Source organism: Elephantulus edwardii, unplaced genomic scaffold, assembly GCF_000299155.1.
Source record: "Elephantulus edwardii isolate Elephantulus edwardi_28Jun2011 unplaced genomic scaffold, EleEdw1.0 scaffold00091, whole genome shotgun sequence".
In the NCBI taxonomy this organism is placed as follows: domain Eukaryota; kingdom Metazoa; phylum Chordata; class Mammalia; order Macroscelidea; family Macroscelididae; genus Elephantulus; species Elephantulus edwardii.
The window spans coordinates 9,880,134-9,898,276 of NW_006399841.1; the positions used below are offsets into that span (position 1 = coordinate 9,880,134).

Genomic DNA, 18,143 nt, shown 5'->3' on the forward strand with positions numbered 1-18,143 from the left:
AATTGTACTGTTGCTGGAATTTTCTCCCACCACTGTGGGCTCTAGTGTCAGGAAGGGTGAGGACGGTGCAGGATAAGACAAGGTTCCGATCTGCTGTTCACAGCGTTGCTAAGAGTCGTACTCGACTCCATGGCACCTAGCGACAACATCACCACTGTGGGTATCACGCTTATTAGTATTTAATTAAAATTGGAAAGAATCAAATGATAAAGCCAAAGAAAATTTAATTTGTGGAGACAAAAATCTAAAGACAACTGAAAAGCTCTAATATATAAGTTAACATAAAAAATGTTCCATAAATATTTGTTATAAAAATTGCTACAGTCAAAGGTGCCCGAGCGGCTTATTGTGTTAGGAGTTAAGCCAGCAGTCCATATTCGTCAGATCCTCCCCAGGAGTGAGAGGGGCAGTCTCCTCCCATAAAGACAGCCTCTGAAATCCAACAGAAGGCCGCTCCGAGAGATGAAAGGAACTTGATGAGGGGGGATTGTGTTTTCCCTCTTTGGTTCAGCCAAGGCTACAGCCAAGAAGAGATTTTTTTTCCCTTCAAATGACAACAACTATCTTCTGTGAAGTTAAGTATCAGTAAAATAAATAAAAGTAGAACAAGCCTTCACATACCCTTGTTCTCCTTGGATAAGGCATCATCTGCACAAAAGTCTTCATAAGAACATTTTAAAACAGCTTTCCTAGAAGAAGAATTTGACAGATTTCATTTCAAAAGGTCAATTACGTATATTTAAATAACCATTCATGTATATTCACTGGTGATTGTAGATTAGAGATATATTTTTCTCTTGAGGCAATTTTCTTCTCTCTGGGATTTTTATACAGTCAGGCCACATGACACCGTGCACTAATACCCATTTGAGAGTGTAAATCTTACTGTGTGTAAAGAGCTGGCAGTGTTCTACGCAACTTGAACGAGTGACTTCATACAATTCTTCTCACCATGCCAAAACACATACTAAGCAATTTTTGCTCTCATTCTGTAGATGAAGTAACTGAGGGTCAAAGAAATTGAGACACTTGCCAATAATGAAAAATGGCTCAAAAAGATAGAACACTACAGAAATCTCTGCTTTTTACAGGATGGCATGAAGCAATTTAATAAGAAGATAGCTATTCACATTTATTACTTTAACAATAATGTCATGAAAAAGTTACTTCCTTAAGTCATGAGGTATATGTTAAAGTGAAGATAGTGATATGCCCCAACCCCAAATACTTATTGATATTACTGTGAATTATGAGATAAAGCAGTGAAAGGTTAAAAAAAATTCACCTTCAAAAATTATAAAGAAAAAGGAATATCTATTATTGATAGTCTTTGTTTCTGAGTAGGATTCCTTTTAACACAGGACTGAAAGAATTCAATCAAAAATAAGTACATAAACAGTATGGCTGTTTCAATAAGAAACAACTGGACTTGCGGTTTATTGCTCAGCATTAAGGTCTACTTCTAGTTTGTACTACCTATTTTAATTTAAAAATCTGCTTCTAATCTGGTGATTGTTGTTGTACACCATCAAGTTGGAACCACCCCATAGCTAATCCTCCAGCAGGTTTTTGGAGGCACTGATTGCACAGGAGAAGCTTGCCCATCCTCCTCTCACAGAACAGCTGGCAGATTTGAACCACATGCCTTTGGGATTGTAGCACATACATTTACCACTAGTGCACCCGCATCCTTGAAGGCAAGGATTTTGAGACTTCGGCTCACATACTTTAGGCATGTAGTCAAGAGGGACCAATCTTTGAAGAAGGGTATCATGGTTAGAAGGGTGGAGGGACAGTGCAGAAGAAGAAGATCTTAGATGAGATAGACTGACACAGTAACTGGGGTAATGAGTGTAGGTGTGTCAGAGAGCCTGAGAGTGTCTCAGGATAGGGGAGGGTTCAGAGCTGTTGTGTATAGGGTCATTATGAGTCACAAGTGACTCGACAGCACATAACCATAATATTGAAAGTTTTGGTTTAGTAAATTTCTATAAATAGGAAATCTCCTTCATACTTATAAAGCAAAAACTTGTGATTTTAACCTTTAAAACATTTTAAAAACACAGTGTTCCCTAGAGAAACAGAAAGAAGAATCAGAGTCCAAATGTGAAGTAATAATTAAATCACACACACAGAGCTCTGGTGGCCTAGTGGCAAGGAGTTGCAACTACAATCCCAGAGGCGAACGGTTCAAATCCACCAGATGCTCTGCCGGGGAAGGAGGGACAATCTCCTCATGTACCAGTCAGATCTGATTTGACGGTACACGCACACAAAAATAATAATAAAAATAATCACACACACAGAGTGAGAGTGAATAAGAAACGGGGGGGGGAAATTTTAATTTTATCATAATGCTTTTAAAGAGCATACCGTTTCCTTTTACTAAATTTGAGTTTTTCCTTTTCAATATTAGTTTTGGAACGTTGCATCTGTAAAATACCAAAAAACAAATATAAAGAGTTAGGTTCTACAGAACTAGATCCTAGCTTAGTAGAGCTATGGGACTATATGGTCCAAGTGATTTAGCACATAAAGAAACTCTGACTCTCAATCTTAACACCACCTCTAACACTGGTCAACTCGTCACGGCCACAGGACTCCAAGTGCTTTGATCTGCTCAACTTCCAGGACAGTGGAAGAATGCTCTGATGCAGCTCTACCCACTGTTCACTTTACAAATACATCAAAATATTAAAACAAAATTTATAATCTTTTAAAGAAACAGTTAATGTTCTTATGCTAAAAGCAGGTAGAATGCAAAGCTACAGTTACAGGTTATTAAAAAGGAAATTGTAAGAAGATAGGATCAACAAGTATTTGCACTGTAGTTTTAATGTCTAAGAAAAGACAGGTGACACATTCTGTACCAGTTCCCTTACAGAGTTATATATACTTTCTGCAGAAAAGGTAACTGGAAAAATTGTATTCTCCTGGACAGTAAAACAAGATAATATGTTCTAGGGAACTGGACCAAAACTTAATAGTAATTCCACAAGAAAGGAATTCTAAAACAAAAAAGGATTTTTATCTGTGTCATAATAACTATGCAAAGGCATTTGATTGTGTGTGTTATAACAAATTATGGCTAACATTTGGAAGAAGAGGGATCTCAGAACAACTAATTGTGCTCATGCAAAACTTATACCTAGAATGAGAAGCTATTATCTGAATAGAACAAGGGTATGATACATGGTTTAACAATGACCACTGCATTGGAATAGAAGAAAGAAAAGAAAGAAAGAAAGAAAAGGAAGGAAAGGAAAGGAAGGAAGAAAGGAAGAAAGAAATGAAAGAAAGAAACTGTCTAAAATGAATAAATGACTAGGCATTTTACATACAACAGTCCAGAATAAGATACACCATTGCAAAGAGGACTGGGAGTTTGGGGGAGGAGGTAGGTAACTGCAACAATGAATTAATTTTTTTTTTTAAGTGAACTGGGGGAGTGGAGAAAAGGGGAGGGGAGTAAAATGTGCTATAATGAACGAATGAAAATCTAACTTCTCTAAATAGTCATTAAAATCACAATTAAAATTTTATTTTTTTTTTAAAAAAAACACCCTACTATTAGGCACACCTAAGAGAGAACAAGTAATTTGTAAGGTAGAATTGAAGACATCAAATCTATCAGTGGCAACTAAAGGTAATTTATGAGAGAGTAGTTAAGAGAATAGAAGGATAAGGTGAATATATAGGAGCTTTATATTGGGAAACAGATGATAGAGATGATATTTGAAGTTACAATGATTAAGAATTTCCCAAAGTAAAGATATAAAATTATAGAAGCCTTATAATGCCAAGCAGGATCAATAAAAATCTACTTCATAGTACATGGTGGAGAAAGTTCACAACAATAAAAATCACACAGTAGATCCTAAACGCAACAAGAAGTAAAAGACAGACAATAAGAAGGTAACAAGCAGACTATCACAGACATCATATTGTTGTTCTTATGTGCCATCGAGTTGCTTGTGACTCATAGCGATCCTATGTACAAGAGCCCTAAACCTTGCTCTACCCTGTGCCAACCTCATTCTCTCCAACACACCTACTCCCACTACCCCAATCACTGAATCAATCCATCTCATCGAGGGTCTTCCTCTCCTGCACTCTCTCTCTACCCTCCCATGCATGATGTCCTTCTCCAAAGACTGGTCTCTCCCTGCAACATGTCCAAAGTATGTCAGAGCTTCAGAACCCTTGCCTTCAAGGAGCAGCCCAGTTTCACCCTCTCCAGGACAAAGCTGTTCGTTCTCCTAGCAGTCCATGATATATTCAACACTCTTCTCTAGCACCACAGCTCAAAGGCATCAATTCTCTATCATCCCTAGTTACTGTCCAGTTCTCCAATGCATAGCTTGCAACTGTGAAGACGCCATATTGCTACAGCCTAAACAATTCCCAGGAAATAATGATACATGCCATCTGAGTTGGAAGCCCTGGGTGCGCACTCCAGGGAGATGCAATCTTAAACCAAAGTGGTGACTGTGCTCTCCATGTTCAAATTCATCTGTGGCTCCACGGGTGAAGGATAGGAAGCTCCTTCCGTGTGGTTGGCAGCTTCCCAAAAAGGTGCTGGATGGTCAGCTAGGAGTCAGTTCCAACTTGAAAGCAATGAATTGAGTCAAGTTGTCAATTAAATTATACATAATTAACCTAACAGTCAAGATATCCCCCCCACTGATGTTGTTTGATGAGTAGAGGCAACTGAACGCACCTACTCTGTATACCAGAATCCTTAATTATGGACATGCTGAACCTGTCCACAGAGCAGAAGCCAGTTACTCAAATAGAACAGAGAGATGGGCCATTTAAAATGAAGAAAGGTGTGCATTAGAATTCTCTCTCTTCACCGCTTATGCAACCTGCATGCAAGTAATCTGAGAAGCTAGATTTTGTTCTTATATGAACAAGAATTCTGCATCAGGATTGTAGGAAGACTCATTAACAACTTGTGCACTTAACACAGTCACATTTTCAGAAAACAAAGATTTGAAGCACCTACTGATAAACTTTAAAGACTGCAGCCTTCAGTCTGGAGCACGTGTCATCATTAATAAAAGAAATATCCTTACAATTGGATCAATAAGCAACATCACAATAAATGGAGAAACGATTAAAGCTGTCAATGATTTAATTTTACTTGGACTCGTGCAGCTTCTTGCCACTAGATTGCCAGAGCTCTCCTGCACAAAAATAGCAGCAGACAAAACAAACAAAAAACCAAAATACCCCAAAACAAAACTATTTCATTGGAAAATATGCTGCAAAAGACAGGTTGCATGTGTTAAAAAGCAAAGATATCACCTTAAGGACTAAGGTGTACCTGACTCAAGCCTCAATATTTTCAATCACCTCATTTTCATCAATAAGGGAGATGGAAAAAGAGTTGCTTGACACTTGTGAATAGTTGTGCTAGTGAAGATACTAAAATGCCATGGACTCCAGAAGAGTGAATGACCATGTCTTGGAGGTGCAGTGACAATGCTGTTTAGAAGCTGGTAGGACTTAGTCCCATGTCTCTGGGCATGGGGAGGGGGGAGGCAGCCCTGGAGGGTGACATCATCTCTGTAAAGTAACTCACTCTCATTCACTGCCATCGAGTTGGAACCAACCCAGAGCTGATGTTTTATTTGTTTCCCATGACTGTAAATCACCCAAGAGGAGACTGCCCATCTTTCTCTCCTGGAGTCACGGGTGGACTGGAACTTCCAGAGAGAGACACAGCCTTTAAGTTAGCAACACGACTTCCTGGGACCTGGTCAGCAGAGCTTCCTCTGTCAGTGAAGAAAAGGAAGATTCTCAATGAGACGACCTGACACGCCGACTACAGCAACGGGCAAGAGCCCACAGCAAGAGCTGTGAGGACACAGGGCACGGCGTGAGCCAGGCCTTGTTACAGTGCACACAGGGGGGTTCTGTGTCAGCAACAACTCAGCAGCACCAACAGCACTCCTCACACTCTGATTTTCTTCATTTATGAAATAAATCCACCTCTGACACATCTGGCAGTGATTACTTCCGAGGTGGAGAAGGAAGGAGTACCCTGGCTGCACTGCTTGAAGTGACACATTAACTTGGCTGGGCCACGAATCTCAGTGGCTCGGCAGTTAGGTAACAATGGCGTCACCTTTCAGTTTGTGATCTGATGTGGTCATTGTACATGTTTAAATAACACTGGTTTTCACATTATGCCTGGTCTTTCTGACCTAACCATGTAAAAAAAGTGGGGATACTGGGGATTTTTCTAGGTACTGTCTCTTATCGTAAGTTTCTTTTATTTTAAAAAAATATTACTATAATTAAAAAAATAAGAGAATAAAATGTAAACAGAAATATTTTTTCTGGGAAACTATAGGGATAGGGTTCAGGAATTGGGATTGAAATAAAGTATCTGGGTGAATCTTAGGTCAGTGAAAGTTTGTGATGCACTGGTTTAGCCCAAACATATCTACAAAAATATAATGCTATAGAGGGTTTGATGGTTCAAAACAAATCAAACTCAACCATAAATTACTTTGTCATTGAGTATGAAGGCCAAAGAAGCACTATGTATAAACAGCACATCTAGTTAGTATTAAAAGTTGGATATGTACGTGTGTTCAGCACTGCTAACTAGAATGGCAAATGGTGGGACCAGCGTTAACTGCATCAACTCAATGCTGTCACATTAGTTTAAACTGAAACCCATTGGCTTTTCAAATCGGTGAACTGCGAGAAGGGGACTCTGTCCATCCTTCTCCCTCGGAACAGCAAGTGGATTTTAACCACTGGGTACGTGCAGCTTCCGGGTTAGCAGCACACCTTGCTAAGGACTATGCCACCAATGTAAATTGTATAGGACAGAAATCGTTAAGGGTTTTATTTATGTCAGACTTGTATAGTAAGTATAAATTGACTAGAAAGTCAATTCCTTCTTACTATTTGTTTAAATGAATATATTTTTCTTCTTAAATAATATGCTTTCTGGCAGTGTTACATCTGATTCTTTAAATTTCTGATTTAGCATTTGATACTCATCTAAGACCTTTTTTGCAACTTTTTGAGAGTAATTCTCATCCAACCACCACAGACACTAGAGAGGGGTTGCTCAGGGTGACAAAATCTCTGAAAGTAAATTTGTGTGCATTGAATAATGTACGTAAGCTGTATCAAAAGTAATCATACAGAAGGAAAAACCTATATCTTTATTTCCCTTTGGAAAACTTGATGGGAAAACCTGTTTGGCATAAGTATGAACACTAGTTTCATGCAGCATTACAAATGATGTTCATTAATCTGAGTATCTAGTGAATAAAAGTAATATAGCTAAATCTTCAGGGCCTAAACAGTGATTGTTTCCAACACTTGTCTGAAAAGGAGAGGAAGCTTAGAATGAAAATTTTCTAGTTCAATTTTCATTGCAATGATAACATATCTGTATTTTAAACACTATTTTAATGGAGGAAACACAAATCTAAGGGCTCCATACAATAATGCAAACCATCAATCACCATGTGGATCTGTGCAGTCACTCCACGGAAGGGTTCACCACGGCTCTGCTAGGTGGACAGTATCAGAGACCAGTCTCTGACGATCTGCCATAACCGCCTCTTGCCTCCGCACTCTTCCTTTTGCCGTGTGTAAATTCACACCACAGCACTGCAGATTGCTCTACTTCTAGGGGCTTTCCAGGAAAAACACTGGACTGTGTACGTAAGAAGTGAGCTAAGACACATGAGAGCATTTTCCCTAAAAATAGAAGTTCACCATTAGGCCCCCCTGAAACAAAACACAAGGCAGAAATTCTCTGACTCTCGATCTCATATGGCATTGCTGTTGCTGTGTGCCAACTCTCAAGGACCCTGCACGACCAAGAACTACCGACAGTGTTTACTGGGACAAGACCGTCATGGGAGCAAAGTGCCATGTCTCTGTCCTTCATCCTCTCCTTTAACAGCTGAGAGCTTACCGACCACATCTTGTTCCATCAGGTATTGCACATGAAGGGTTGTGGCTCTCTCTTTTTCTTTCTTTTTTTTAAATTATTATTATTAATCTCAATGAACATCTACAGAGATTTTGGAATTCCATTCATTCATTGTTGCACTTTTCTCCCCCAGTTCACTCCTCTCCTTGAAAAGCAAAAGACAAACTCCTTCATTTGTACACAATCCCCACCCCCACCCCAAGTATACTCCACTCTGCAACCCTTGTTTTCTTTTAACAGAACTGATTTCCTCGCGGATACTAAAGAAAAACAAGAACGCTGCAGGCTAATAGGAGCAGAGCGCCCTCAGGAAGAAGAGTCCAGGAGAAGCAGGAGGACTTCCGGCCCAGCTGTTCCACCTTTTGGGATGGAGGTTGTAAATTAGATTATTTGCACTCTAACTAGAGACTTTCTAAAAATTCCTGTCAGTTGAAAATGTATTTTTTTTCTTTTAAATTTATTTTAATGAAAGTTTTTAGTCTTTGATTTCCATTCATTCAATTTTGCACTTTTCTCCCTGCCCACCCCTCCCCCTAAATTCGCTTTTCTTTTTGAAAAGTAAAAGAAAAAATATTTCATTGTTATTCAATCCCTCCCACCAAGTACATCCACTCCACTATGCTTGCTACCTTGTTCTGAACTCCTGTCCTAACTCAGTTGAAAATTGTTTCTCCTTGACCAACTCCCCTCCACTCCCCCAGCCAAAAAGCCTCCAAACCAAAAAATTCACTGGATATTTTAACACAAGACGAAAAGGAAACAAAACCCCCAAGCTTACTGGTTGTAAAGTGGATTCTGATTCTATAAGCCCTACAGGACAGGGCAGATCAGCCCACAGGTTGCCCAAGGCTGGAATCCTTATGGAAGGAGACTGTTTCATCTTCTACTGACCAGTTAAGTTAGATGGTTGGCCTGAAACGCTGACATTAAGGCCTCAACACGAGAGGGTGCCTGCAAAGTTCTGCAACAAAACTGACCCAGGAGAAACTTCTCCACTGAGAATGGTGGTGTTGGGCTGCCACCGAGATAGCTCCAAGTCACAGCAGCCCTACGTGTGACAGAAGGCACTGCTCAGGGGTGTGCGTGTACGTGTGTGTGTGCGTGTGTGTGTGTGTGCCTCTATCTATCTCTCCATCACTGTCTGACGATGCCAGCCCACTGCGTGGAAAGCCCTTTCTTTTGATGCCTCTCCAACAAGCATCCTTTTCTAGGAACTAGCTCCTTCCAATCACACATCCAAAGTGCCCACGATGAAGCCTTGCTCTCCTCCCTGCCATGGGGCGTTCCTCACATGCTTCTTCCAAGTCAGATTTGTTCTCTGGGCTGCTCATAGGATATTTAGTAACTTAGGTCAACACCATCATTCAAAGGCCTCAATACTTCCTTTTTCATTGGCTAGCTTCTGCATGCATATGGTGCTACTGAAAATATCCTGCCTTAAGTCAGACACAAGACTCCAAATGAACACTGTTGTGCTTTTTTTTTAGAAAAAAAGGCTTTACTGGTTTTCATATAATCATTCGTGTACACTGTGTTTTACTGGTAAGTTGCCTAGTGCAACCCTCCATCTGATTTCTTGAATACTTCCCTCATGAGGTTATTGATACAAAGGAAATGAAATCTTGGACAATGTCAATTCCCCCTACCCCCTTATGATGATGATGATGTTGCTTAATGGTCTAATCATTTTATGTCAGCATATAATCCATGCCAGAACCTATAGTCTTTGATCCTCATCTGCAAGTGATTCAAGTTCTCTTTGTTTTCAGCAAGCAAGACTAAATAATCTGCATATCACAGATAATGGATTCCTCCAATCCTGACGCAACATTCTTGTTCACATAGTCCAGTTTCTCACATCATTTGCTCACTATACAGATAAACTAAGAACACTGATTGAATATGATTGAAAAGATACAACCCTGATGGACACGCTTCCTGATTTTAAACCTTGCTGTCTTTGACCAATTGCCTCTTGGACTACATTAAGTGTTTTGGAATTCTCTCTTGCAATGTTATCCATAATCTGTTATGATCTAAACAATTGGATGCCTCTCCTGAATTTCTTGAAATGCAGCCTTTCATTTCTATAACTCTTCACTATAATCTGACAAAATTACTTGGTAAACGATTTCAGAGAAGGCTGGGATTTTGCTTGCTTTAGCATACACTGTGTTCAGAATACAGGTTCCAAAACAATTCTCAGAGCAGACTCATTCAAGCTGAATCTTAGAATTGGCCACATTCTCCCTGCAGGCAGGCACTCAGGGAAGCCGTGTGAGGCTAGATGCTCCCCAATTGTTTTAATTAAATTTATTATTATTATTATTATTAATTTCAATGAACATTTACAGAGATTTTGGATTTCCATTCATTCATTGTTGCCCTTTTCTCTCTGCCCAACTCCCCACTCCCCCAACCCCCCACCCCAGCTCCCCAGTTTGTAACAAATGACATACATGTTAGCCAAACACAGAGTTTTCATTGAAGTTCCTTGCACTTTCTTATAAAAACTCCTGGAACGATTTTCTCCTGGGTTCATTTCTTTCAGATTCCTCTGGACCTTGTGATTCATAATTTGCAAATTGCCTTGCCTCTGAACAAGATCACTTTACTTTTAATTTCAACCAGACTTTGCTGTTTCGCTCTTTGACAATTCTAAGGTCCTATTTTATAGGTCAATTCTTAATGTGCACTGTGTTGTTCCCAATAATGGATATCAAGCATCCACTCTCATTATATCCAATATTCCTTTCTTGGGAATTTTCATTATTCATTATTCTCATTTGAGATAAGTATAGAATAAAAGCTACAACTTTTTGAGGACACCCCAGACAGATCAGGAAGCTCACCATTTGCTGACCCCTGAACTGGTTCCAGTATGAATCTAGAATAGAGAACTTTAGGAGGGACATCCTCACCTCTGGGTAGAGTTTAGCTACCATTTTCTGAACATGCTAAGGAACCACCTTCATGACATCTCCTTTTTCGAATGTTCACCCTATAGATGTCTGTAGCAAAACTAGAACATAATTAGGATGTAACCCTAAATTAGACGGGAAGTATGGAAAAGACGTGGCCTCTGACAGAATCTGAGAGATGCCCTCTCGTGTGCTCGTCCTATTCTTGACTTTAATCAAGCCAGGTCTTCTGCTTTGCACTTCTGTGTGTCATTACTGGTATCTGTCTCTTAACAATAACACCTTCTCTGGACAAATAGGAGACTAATATTATTAAGCAGAGAAAGATCATTTCACCGCTAGTGTAAGATCTACAATATGTCACTAATCACTATTTAAATACATATTCAATGTCGTGTTAATAGTTACTCTATATTAATAATATTACAGCAGGACAGGCTAAGATTCAGATACATTGTTCACAGGGTCACTATGAATTGTAGCCAACTCACTGGCAACTAACAAAAACAACAATATATTTGAGTTAAAGTTAATGGGGTGAGGAAGGTAATTGCAAAGGAAAACAGTTATGACTGTAGAGAAAGGCAGAATCATTTTCTGTGTAAACCGTGTTGGAGACATAGCTTAGACATCTCCCTATGGGGGGAGGAGAAGTCTACATCTGTAAGGAATACAATAAAAAACGAAATTAAAGAAAGATGAATAACACAACCTTTAGTGCCAAATAACAAAGGACAGCACCTGGCAGCGGTTCTTCACGGGAGAATTGGGGCTCCTGCTGAAGAGGTGTTTGTTTCTTAACAAAAGAGCAATCACGTTTTGTAGAATACTCTTTATTGCCTCTGGCTCAAAGTTTAAAAGTATAGAATAGAAAACAGAAGAGTTATGGTTGAAAAGTTTTAAATTCCTGTAGTCTGTGGCTCTGTAGTTTAAATATTCTCATATTCAAATTCCCAGTGGATTAATATCTTGGATAATTTTTATGGGAATTATAGAATAAACAAGAAAAATTAATACAAAAGTCATATTATTACCACAAATGCTGGCATTAAAAACAAAATTGTCTTTGTTTTGTTTTAGTAATAGGGACAAAAATAATACTTAAAGGCAGAGAAAATTACCAACAGATAAATCTTTGGTTTTGTTTATCAAGCATCAGATTTGCTCTAACTAAACTCCGAATTTTCTTAGATAAACCACTGCACTGAGACATGTCACTGGCTTAGAAAAATATCTCCCAATCCTGTCATCACTTAACACCTTCTCCCAACTCCCCAGGGCTCCTCAGCAAACAGGCAGCATCAGGCAGCCAGCTGCCCTGTGCACACAACTGCCTACTAAAGGTAGCTACTAACATCTCACCCACTGCATGCCCTATGAACTTAAGAATAACATGATTCTGGACTACAAGAAGCCCTGATGCTGCAGTGGTTAGAAGCTTTCCTGGTAACTGTTAGATCAGCAGTTCAAGCCCAACAATCTCTTTGAGGAAATTATAACAATTAAAGATTATAGGTTTGCAAGCCATAAGGAAATAAGGTATTTTTTTTGTCCTAAAGAGTTGGGATGATTTGATGTTAAGAATCTGCACCAAGATACAGCTGTTTTAACTCCAGGAAAGAGTAACAAAAGTTTCCATCCACTGTATTCATGTATATATTTCCTTTGTACTTTCCCAGCTTCTTTCACCTCCACTAATTTTATGGGAACGACAGATCTGAGTAGGCCCATTTTTGTTAGATCCACTGACTCAAAGTTAAGCTAAAGGATTAAGCAAATATATACAGTCTCAAAGTAGACTTTCTTAAAACAGCAAATATATTCATTCCACAAACTGGTCTTAGTCAAAGGATCTTAGCTTTGTTTTCACAGATAGGATCAGGTATGGACAGACGAGCCTCAAACATCTAAATGCTGACTATTTTGACATTTAACCACTAATAGTTATCCTATAGAATTCAAATAGAGTATAATTCAAAGTTTAGGTAAATCTTGGGCTTAATTAGCAGGTTTAGGTACGACAAGAGAAGAAAATAAAAGACATCCTGATCAGCAAAGAAATGGTTAAACTATTGCTACATGCAGATGATAGTACCTCTTCATTATCAATTTCAGATCTCTACTGAGCTCCCCGATTAAAACAAGCTTGGAAGCAGGAGTGGCATCCACTTCTGAAATAAGCTTGCCTCTGGAAACTATGAACTTGGAGAAATGATGAAAGTTATACAAGTGTTCAGGTCTTTTGTTCATAGAGTCGCTATGAGTTACCTATGACTCAACAGTATTTAACAACAACAACAAATATGCAGATGATAAGTTAGTGTACAAAGAAAATGGCAAAGACTAAGCCAAAAACCTGTTAGAGCTAGTAAGTCAATTTAGCAGAGTGGCAGGATATAAGATATCAAAAAATCAGTAACAAAGAAAACTCAGAGAAGGGAAACCAAGAAAGCAATAATATTTACAATAGCCAACCACAAATTAAAATACTTGAGAGTAAAGCTAACTAAAAATACAAAATATCTATACAAAGGAAACTACTGAATATTTCTGCAACACACAATAAAAGACCTACATGGATAGGAAGACTCAATGTTATAAAAATGACAATCCTACCAAAAGCAATCTATATTTTCAACACAATCCCAACCCAGTTACCAAATTCATTTCTCAAGGAGACTGAAAGAGAAATTATCAATTTTATTTGGAGAGGCAAGAGATCCAGAATAAGCAAAACACTTCTGAGAAAAACAAAAATTAAGTGGGAGGCATAGCACTCCCTGACCTCAAAACCCATTACACAGTGGTAGTAACCAAAACAGCACGGTGCAGGTACAATTACAGGCACACACACCAATGGAGTAAATTGAGAAACCAGAAATAGATCCTGCTATGGTCAACTGATCTTTGACAAGGAAATCAAACCTATCAGTTGGAGAAATGGCCATCTATACAAATGGTGCTGGTAAAGTTGGACTGCTGCCCACAGAAAGCTGAAATAGGGTCCACATGTCACACCACACACAAAAATCACCTCAAGGTAGATCACAGACCTGGGAGTAAATCCCCAAACCATAAAGTTCATAAGAGACAAACTGAGACCAAGCTTAGAAGGCTTAGTCTAAGGTATAAAGAGACTGCCAAATACATCCAGAAAGGTATAATCTGAAGAGGATAAAATTGATGAATGGGACCTGATTAAGATTACATCCCTATGTGCATCAAAAACTTTTTCCAACAGGTTGAAAAGAAAACCTACCAATAGGAAACAAACATTTCGGATTAGCATCTCAGACAAGAGTCTCATAATGAAATTATATAGAATAACCCTGGGTCTTCAAATGGAAAAGATTGATAACCCAATTATAAAATGGCAAAATACATGAGAAGTTTTAGAGTAAGATATTCGAATGGTCAACAGACACATGAATAAATGCTCCAAATCATTGGCAATAAGAGAGATGCAAATCAAAACCACAATGAGTTATCATTTTACTCCAGTAGTAGTTGTAAAATTTAATAGGACATCAAGTAATAAATGTTGAAGAGGATGTGGTAAAATAGGAACTCTTGGACATTGTTGGTGGGATTGTAAAATGGTACAACCACTCTGGAAGACAGTTTAGTGCTTTGTCAAAAAACTGAACATAGAAATTCCATATGACCCAGCTATTCCACTGCTTGGAATATACCCCAAGAAAATGAGAACTAAGGCTCAAATGGAGGCTTGTACACCAATGTTAATAGCAACACTGTACACCATCGCAAGAACATAGAAACAGCCCCGATGTCCAACCACAAACGAATGGATTGAGAAGTTGTGGTACATTCATACAATGAAACACTAGCATGCAGTAATAATGATTTTGTAAATTACTACCTAACTGGGAGGAACTAGAGAGCATTATGCTGAGTGAACTAACTCAGTCCCACAAGGACAAATGCTGTGTAAAACCATTATTGTAGAATGAGTATAAGGATCTAAGGGGGGGAAAAAAAAGGATCTAAGGGGGGGGATGGAAAAAGAGTGGTGGGGTGGTGAGGGTTGTTAGTCATAGGGTTGCACAATTTGATGGGTTGGGGGGGGTGAAGGAAATGGGAAGGATCTTGTGCAAAAAACAATGTATTTGAACTCTGTAAATAAACCAGTATTAAAAAAAAATAATATCTTGTTAAAAATCACTGCAAATTTTGAGCAAAGGGTAAGTTAAATTAACATAAAAAGAATGTTCTACAAAATGATTTAAACTGTGCCTAAATATTGATAATTTAGGTAACACAGGGACAATGTCTATATCAATGTATTTTTAGTTACGTTTGCACTTTAAAGTCTAAGTTAAAAAAACTTCTAGGATGATAGTTAATTTTTTTAAAAAATGTTTAGTGGGGGTAAAAGTTACGATTTAAGAAATTCATGAAATTGCATACTTAGGCTCTGTGTATTTCACTGTGTTTAAATATTACATTAATTAAAAAAAGTATTAAAAAAGCAAATCAGTGTAGAAAAAACTATGGTTAACTAACAGTATAGAAAATGGCACAGGCAGTGATGTAACACTTGAATAATTAAAGATTCAGTAACACTGGTCTACGGAAAAGGTGAATGACACCTACAAAGTAGAATCCAAAGGAAATGAAATGAGGTTTGAAACCTGACTGGGACTCTTCCCAAGGGTGCTTCTGCTTGCTGTTCTTTTCTGAGACTTTTCTCTGCCCGAGGCTAGAAGCCAGCAGTAGAGATCTATTATAACATCTTTGGGAGAAAATGCATATAAAGTGAAATGCACAAATTTAGTAAGCTGTAGTAGAAGAAATCCATTTTAATAATAAACTTAAAAATTAACAAAAGACACAGATATCTGGCTATCAAATATAAAAAACTTATTTTGGTAATTGTATTAAGGACATTTTCCTGCTGTAACCATTATTTGGGAGAAAGGTTTTTTCCATCGGAAAAAGATGAGCCTAAATTTCTCAAAAATAAATGTATAGATAAATAAACATGTATTTTTGTCTCCTAAAATGACATTAATCAAAGTAAAGAGTTAGTAAAAAGAGTACACACACAGGATTAATATGTGTAGGGTGAAAACCTAGAAAATAATATGAAAAATAAGTCCTCTCTGTAGTAGTAGCAATTCCTAGAATGAACTTTATTAGAAATATGTAAAAAAACCAAAAACATAAAAACCCCAAAACCCAAACAAACAAACTTTCAGGCTAGAAGGAATTAGGATTGATTTTGTAGGTTCCTGAAAAGACAGGGTAACACTGGACATAGATCAATGGTGATTCATTTTATAAAACACAGGGTATGAGAATGATTGTAGAAACACAGTGTGAATTCAGGAATGGCTGAAATACAATGTACAGGAAGAAACACAGTGTATACAAATCTTGTATGCAAACCAATATAAAACTAAAAAAAACAACAAGAAAAAAAACTAAAAGAAAGGTGAATAGAGAGACAAGTTACATTTCTAGATTGATGGTTTTCATAGAAATAAATTTTCCCTAAATTAGTACATATATTGTACCAATAACAATCATAATTTTACTGGAATTTTCTTGGGACTTGATAAAATAACTTTAAAATTCATCTGAAGAGTAAACAACAGAAAAGGAAAATAAAGTTTTGAAAAATTAGAGTAATAAAATGTAACTAATCACATCTTAAAAATAATAATAAAAAATAAAGTATTTCTGAACTCATTTAATGCTAGACACAATTATACAAAGAAATAGATATTTTGATGTTAAATGCCATATTATAAAAAGTAACCAAAAAAAGGTAACAAAAACAGTAAAGAAGAGAAAGATTGTTTATTAATAAAAGATTGTTCTGAAATAAATAGGTAGCAAGTTGCTCTTCATTCTTTATTGTTGTTTTCGCCCTGACCTGATATCACACAAAAGATAAATATATACACCTAGACATTTGTTTCAGAATGTCAAACACTGCAACTTTAATATAGATTGAAGCTCAACATCAAGAAAACAAAGATTCCCACCTCTGGGCCAATTCGTAGCATCATGATAGACAGAAAAGAGATTGAGATTGTTAATAGCTTCAACTTGCTTGGTTCAATCAACTCTCTTGGTACCGCACCCAGGAAATTAAGAGACAAACTGCGCTGGGGAAATCTCCTGTCAGGGACCTCTCCAGAGTACTGAAGAGCAATGATGTCAGTCTGGAGACTACAATGTGCCTGATCAAGGCCATGGTCTTCGCAATTACTTGCTATGCATCAGAAAGCTGGACTATGATTAAGGATGATAGATGAATTGATGCCTTTCAGTTATAGTGCTGGAGCAGAGTATTGAATATACCATGGACTGCAAGGAAAACAAACAGGTTTGTCCTTGAGAGGGTGAAGCCAGGGTGCTCCTTAGAGGCAAGGATTTTGAAGCTCCATCTGACGTACTTTGGGTATATTACAAGAAGGGACCGGTCCTTGTAGAGAGACATCATGCTTGGGAGGGTGGAAAGACAGTGCAAGAGAGGAAGACCCTCGATGAGACGGATTGACTCAGTGACTAAAGTAATGGGGATAGGTGTTTCAGAGACAATGAAATCAGCTCAAGAGAGAGCAGGGTTCAGAGCTGTTGTACATAGGGTTCCTATGAGTTGCAAGTGACTCGATGACACATTGTAACAACAACATAATAATTGCTAGTATTTATGAAGATTTTCGTATGTTCTAAACACTGCATTATGTGCTTAACATAGTCATAGCAATCTAGTAATACAATATTTCTATTTTTCCCAACCAACATATGAACATATTGAGCTTAAAAGTCAAACAGCTAACAAGATCACAAGGCTATGGGTGGTAAAGGTGTGATTCACACCTCCATACTTTATTTATAGCTGCTTGCTTTTATTCATTTCTCTTTGCTATCCTTGAAGAAATGATTATGATTATAACTGCAGTCATGTGTCACTTAATATCCATGATGTGTCCTAAAAAATAGGTCATTATGTGAGATGGATACTGTAAACCACCATATTATATACTTATTAAACAGATATATTTAAAGTGCAAAAATAAAGCATTCCAGATATATCTACAGTGTGAGCAGAGCAGTCACAAATTTTTCCGCCTCATATGCAAGTTCAAGCTGAAGCTGAGAAAAATTAAACCAAACCCACAAGAGCCAAAATATGACTTTGATTTCATACCACCTGAATTTCAGAATCATCTCAGGAACAGGTTTGAGGCCTTGAACACTAATGAGCGAAGACCAGA

At 37.9% G+C, this 18,143-nt stretch overlaps 1 protein-coding gene across 1 annotated transcript in view; it reads right to left on the reverse strand.

Annotated features, from left to right (window-relative positions):
• Positions 1-18,143, reverse strand: part of ZCWPW2 (zinc finger, CW type with PWWP domain 2) — a 77,221-nt gene that overhangs the window by 13,592 nt on the left and 45,486 nt on the right. The window contains exons 5-6 of the mRNA XM_006890638.1: positions 2,374-2,432; positions 622-689 (exon numbers count right to left, since the gene is read on the reverse strand). Of these exons, the coding sequence (XP_006890700.1) occupies positions 622-689; positions 2,374-2,432 (127 nt within the window). The remainder of the gene's footprint in view (positions 1-621; positions 690-2,373; positions 2,433-18,143) is intronic.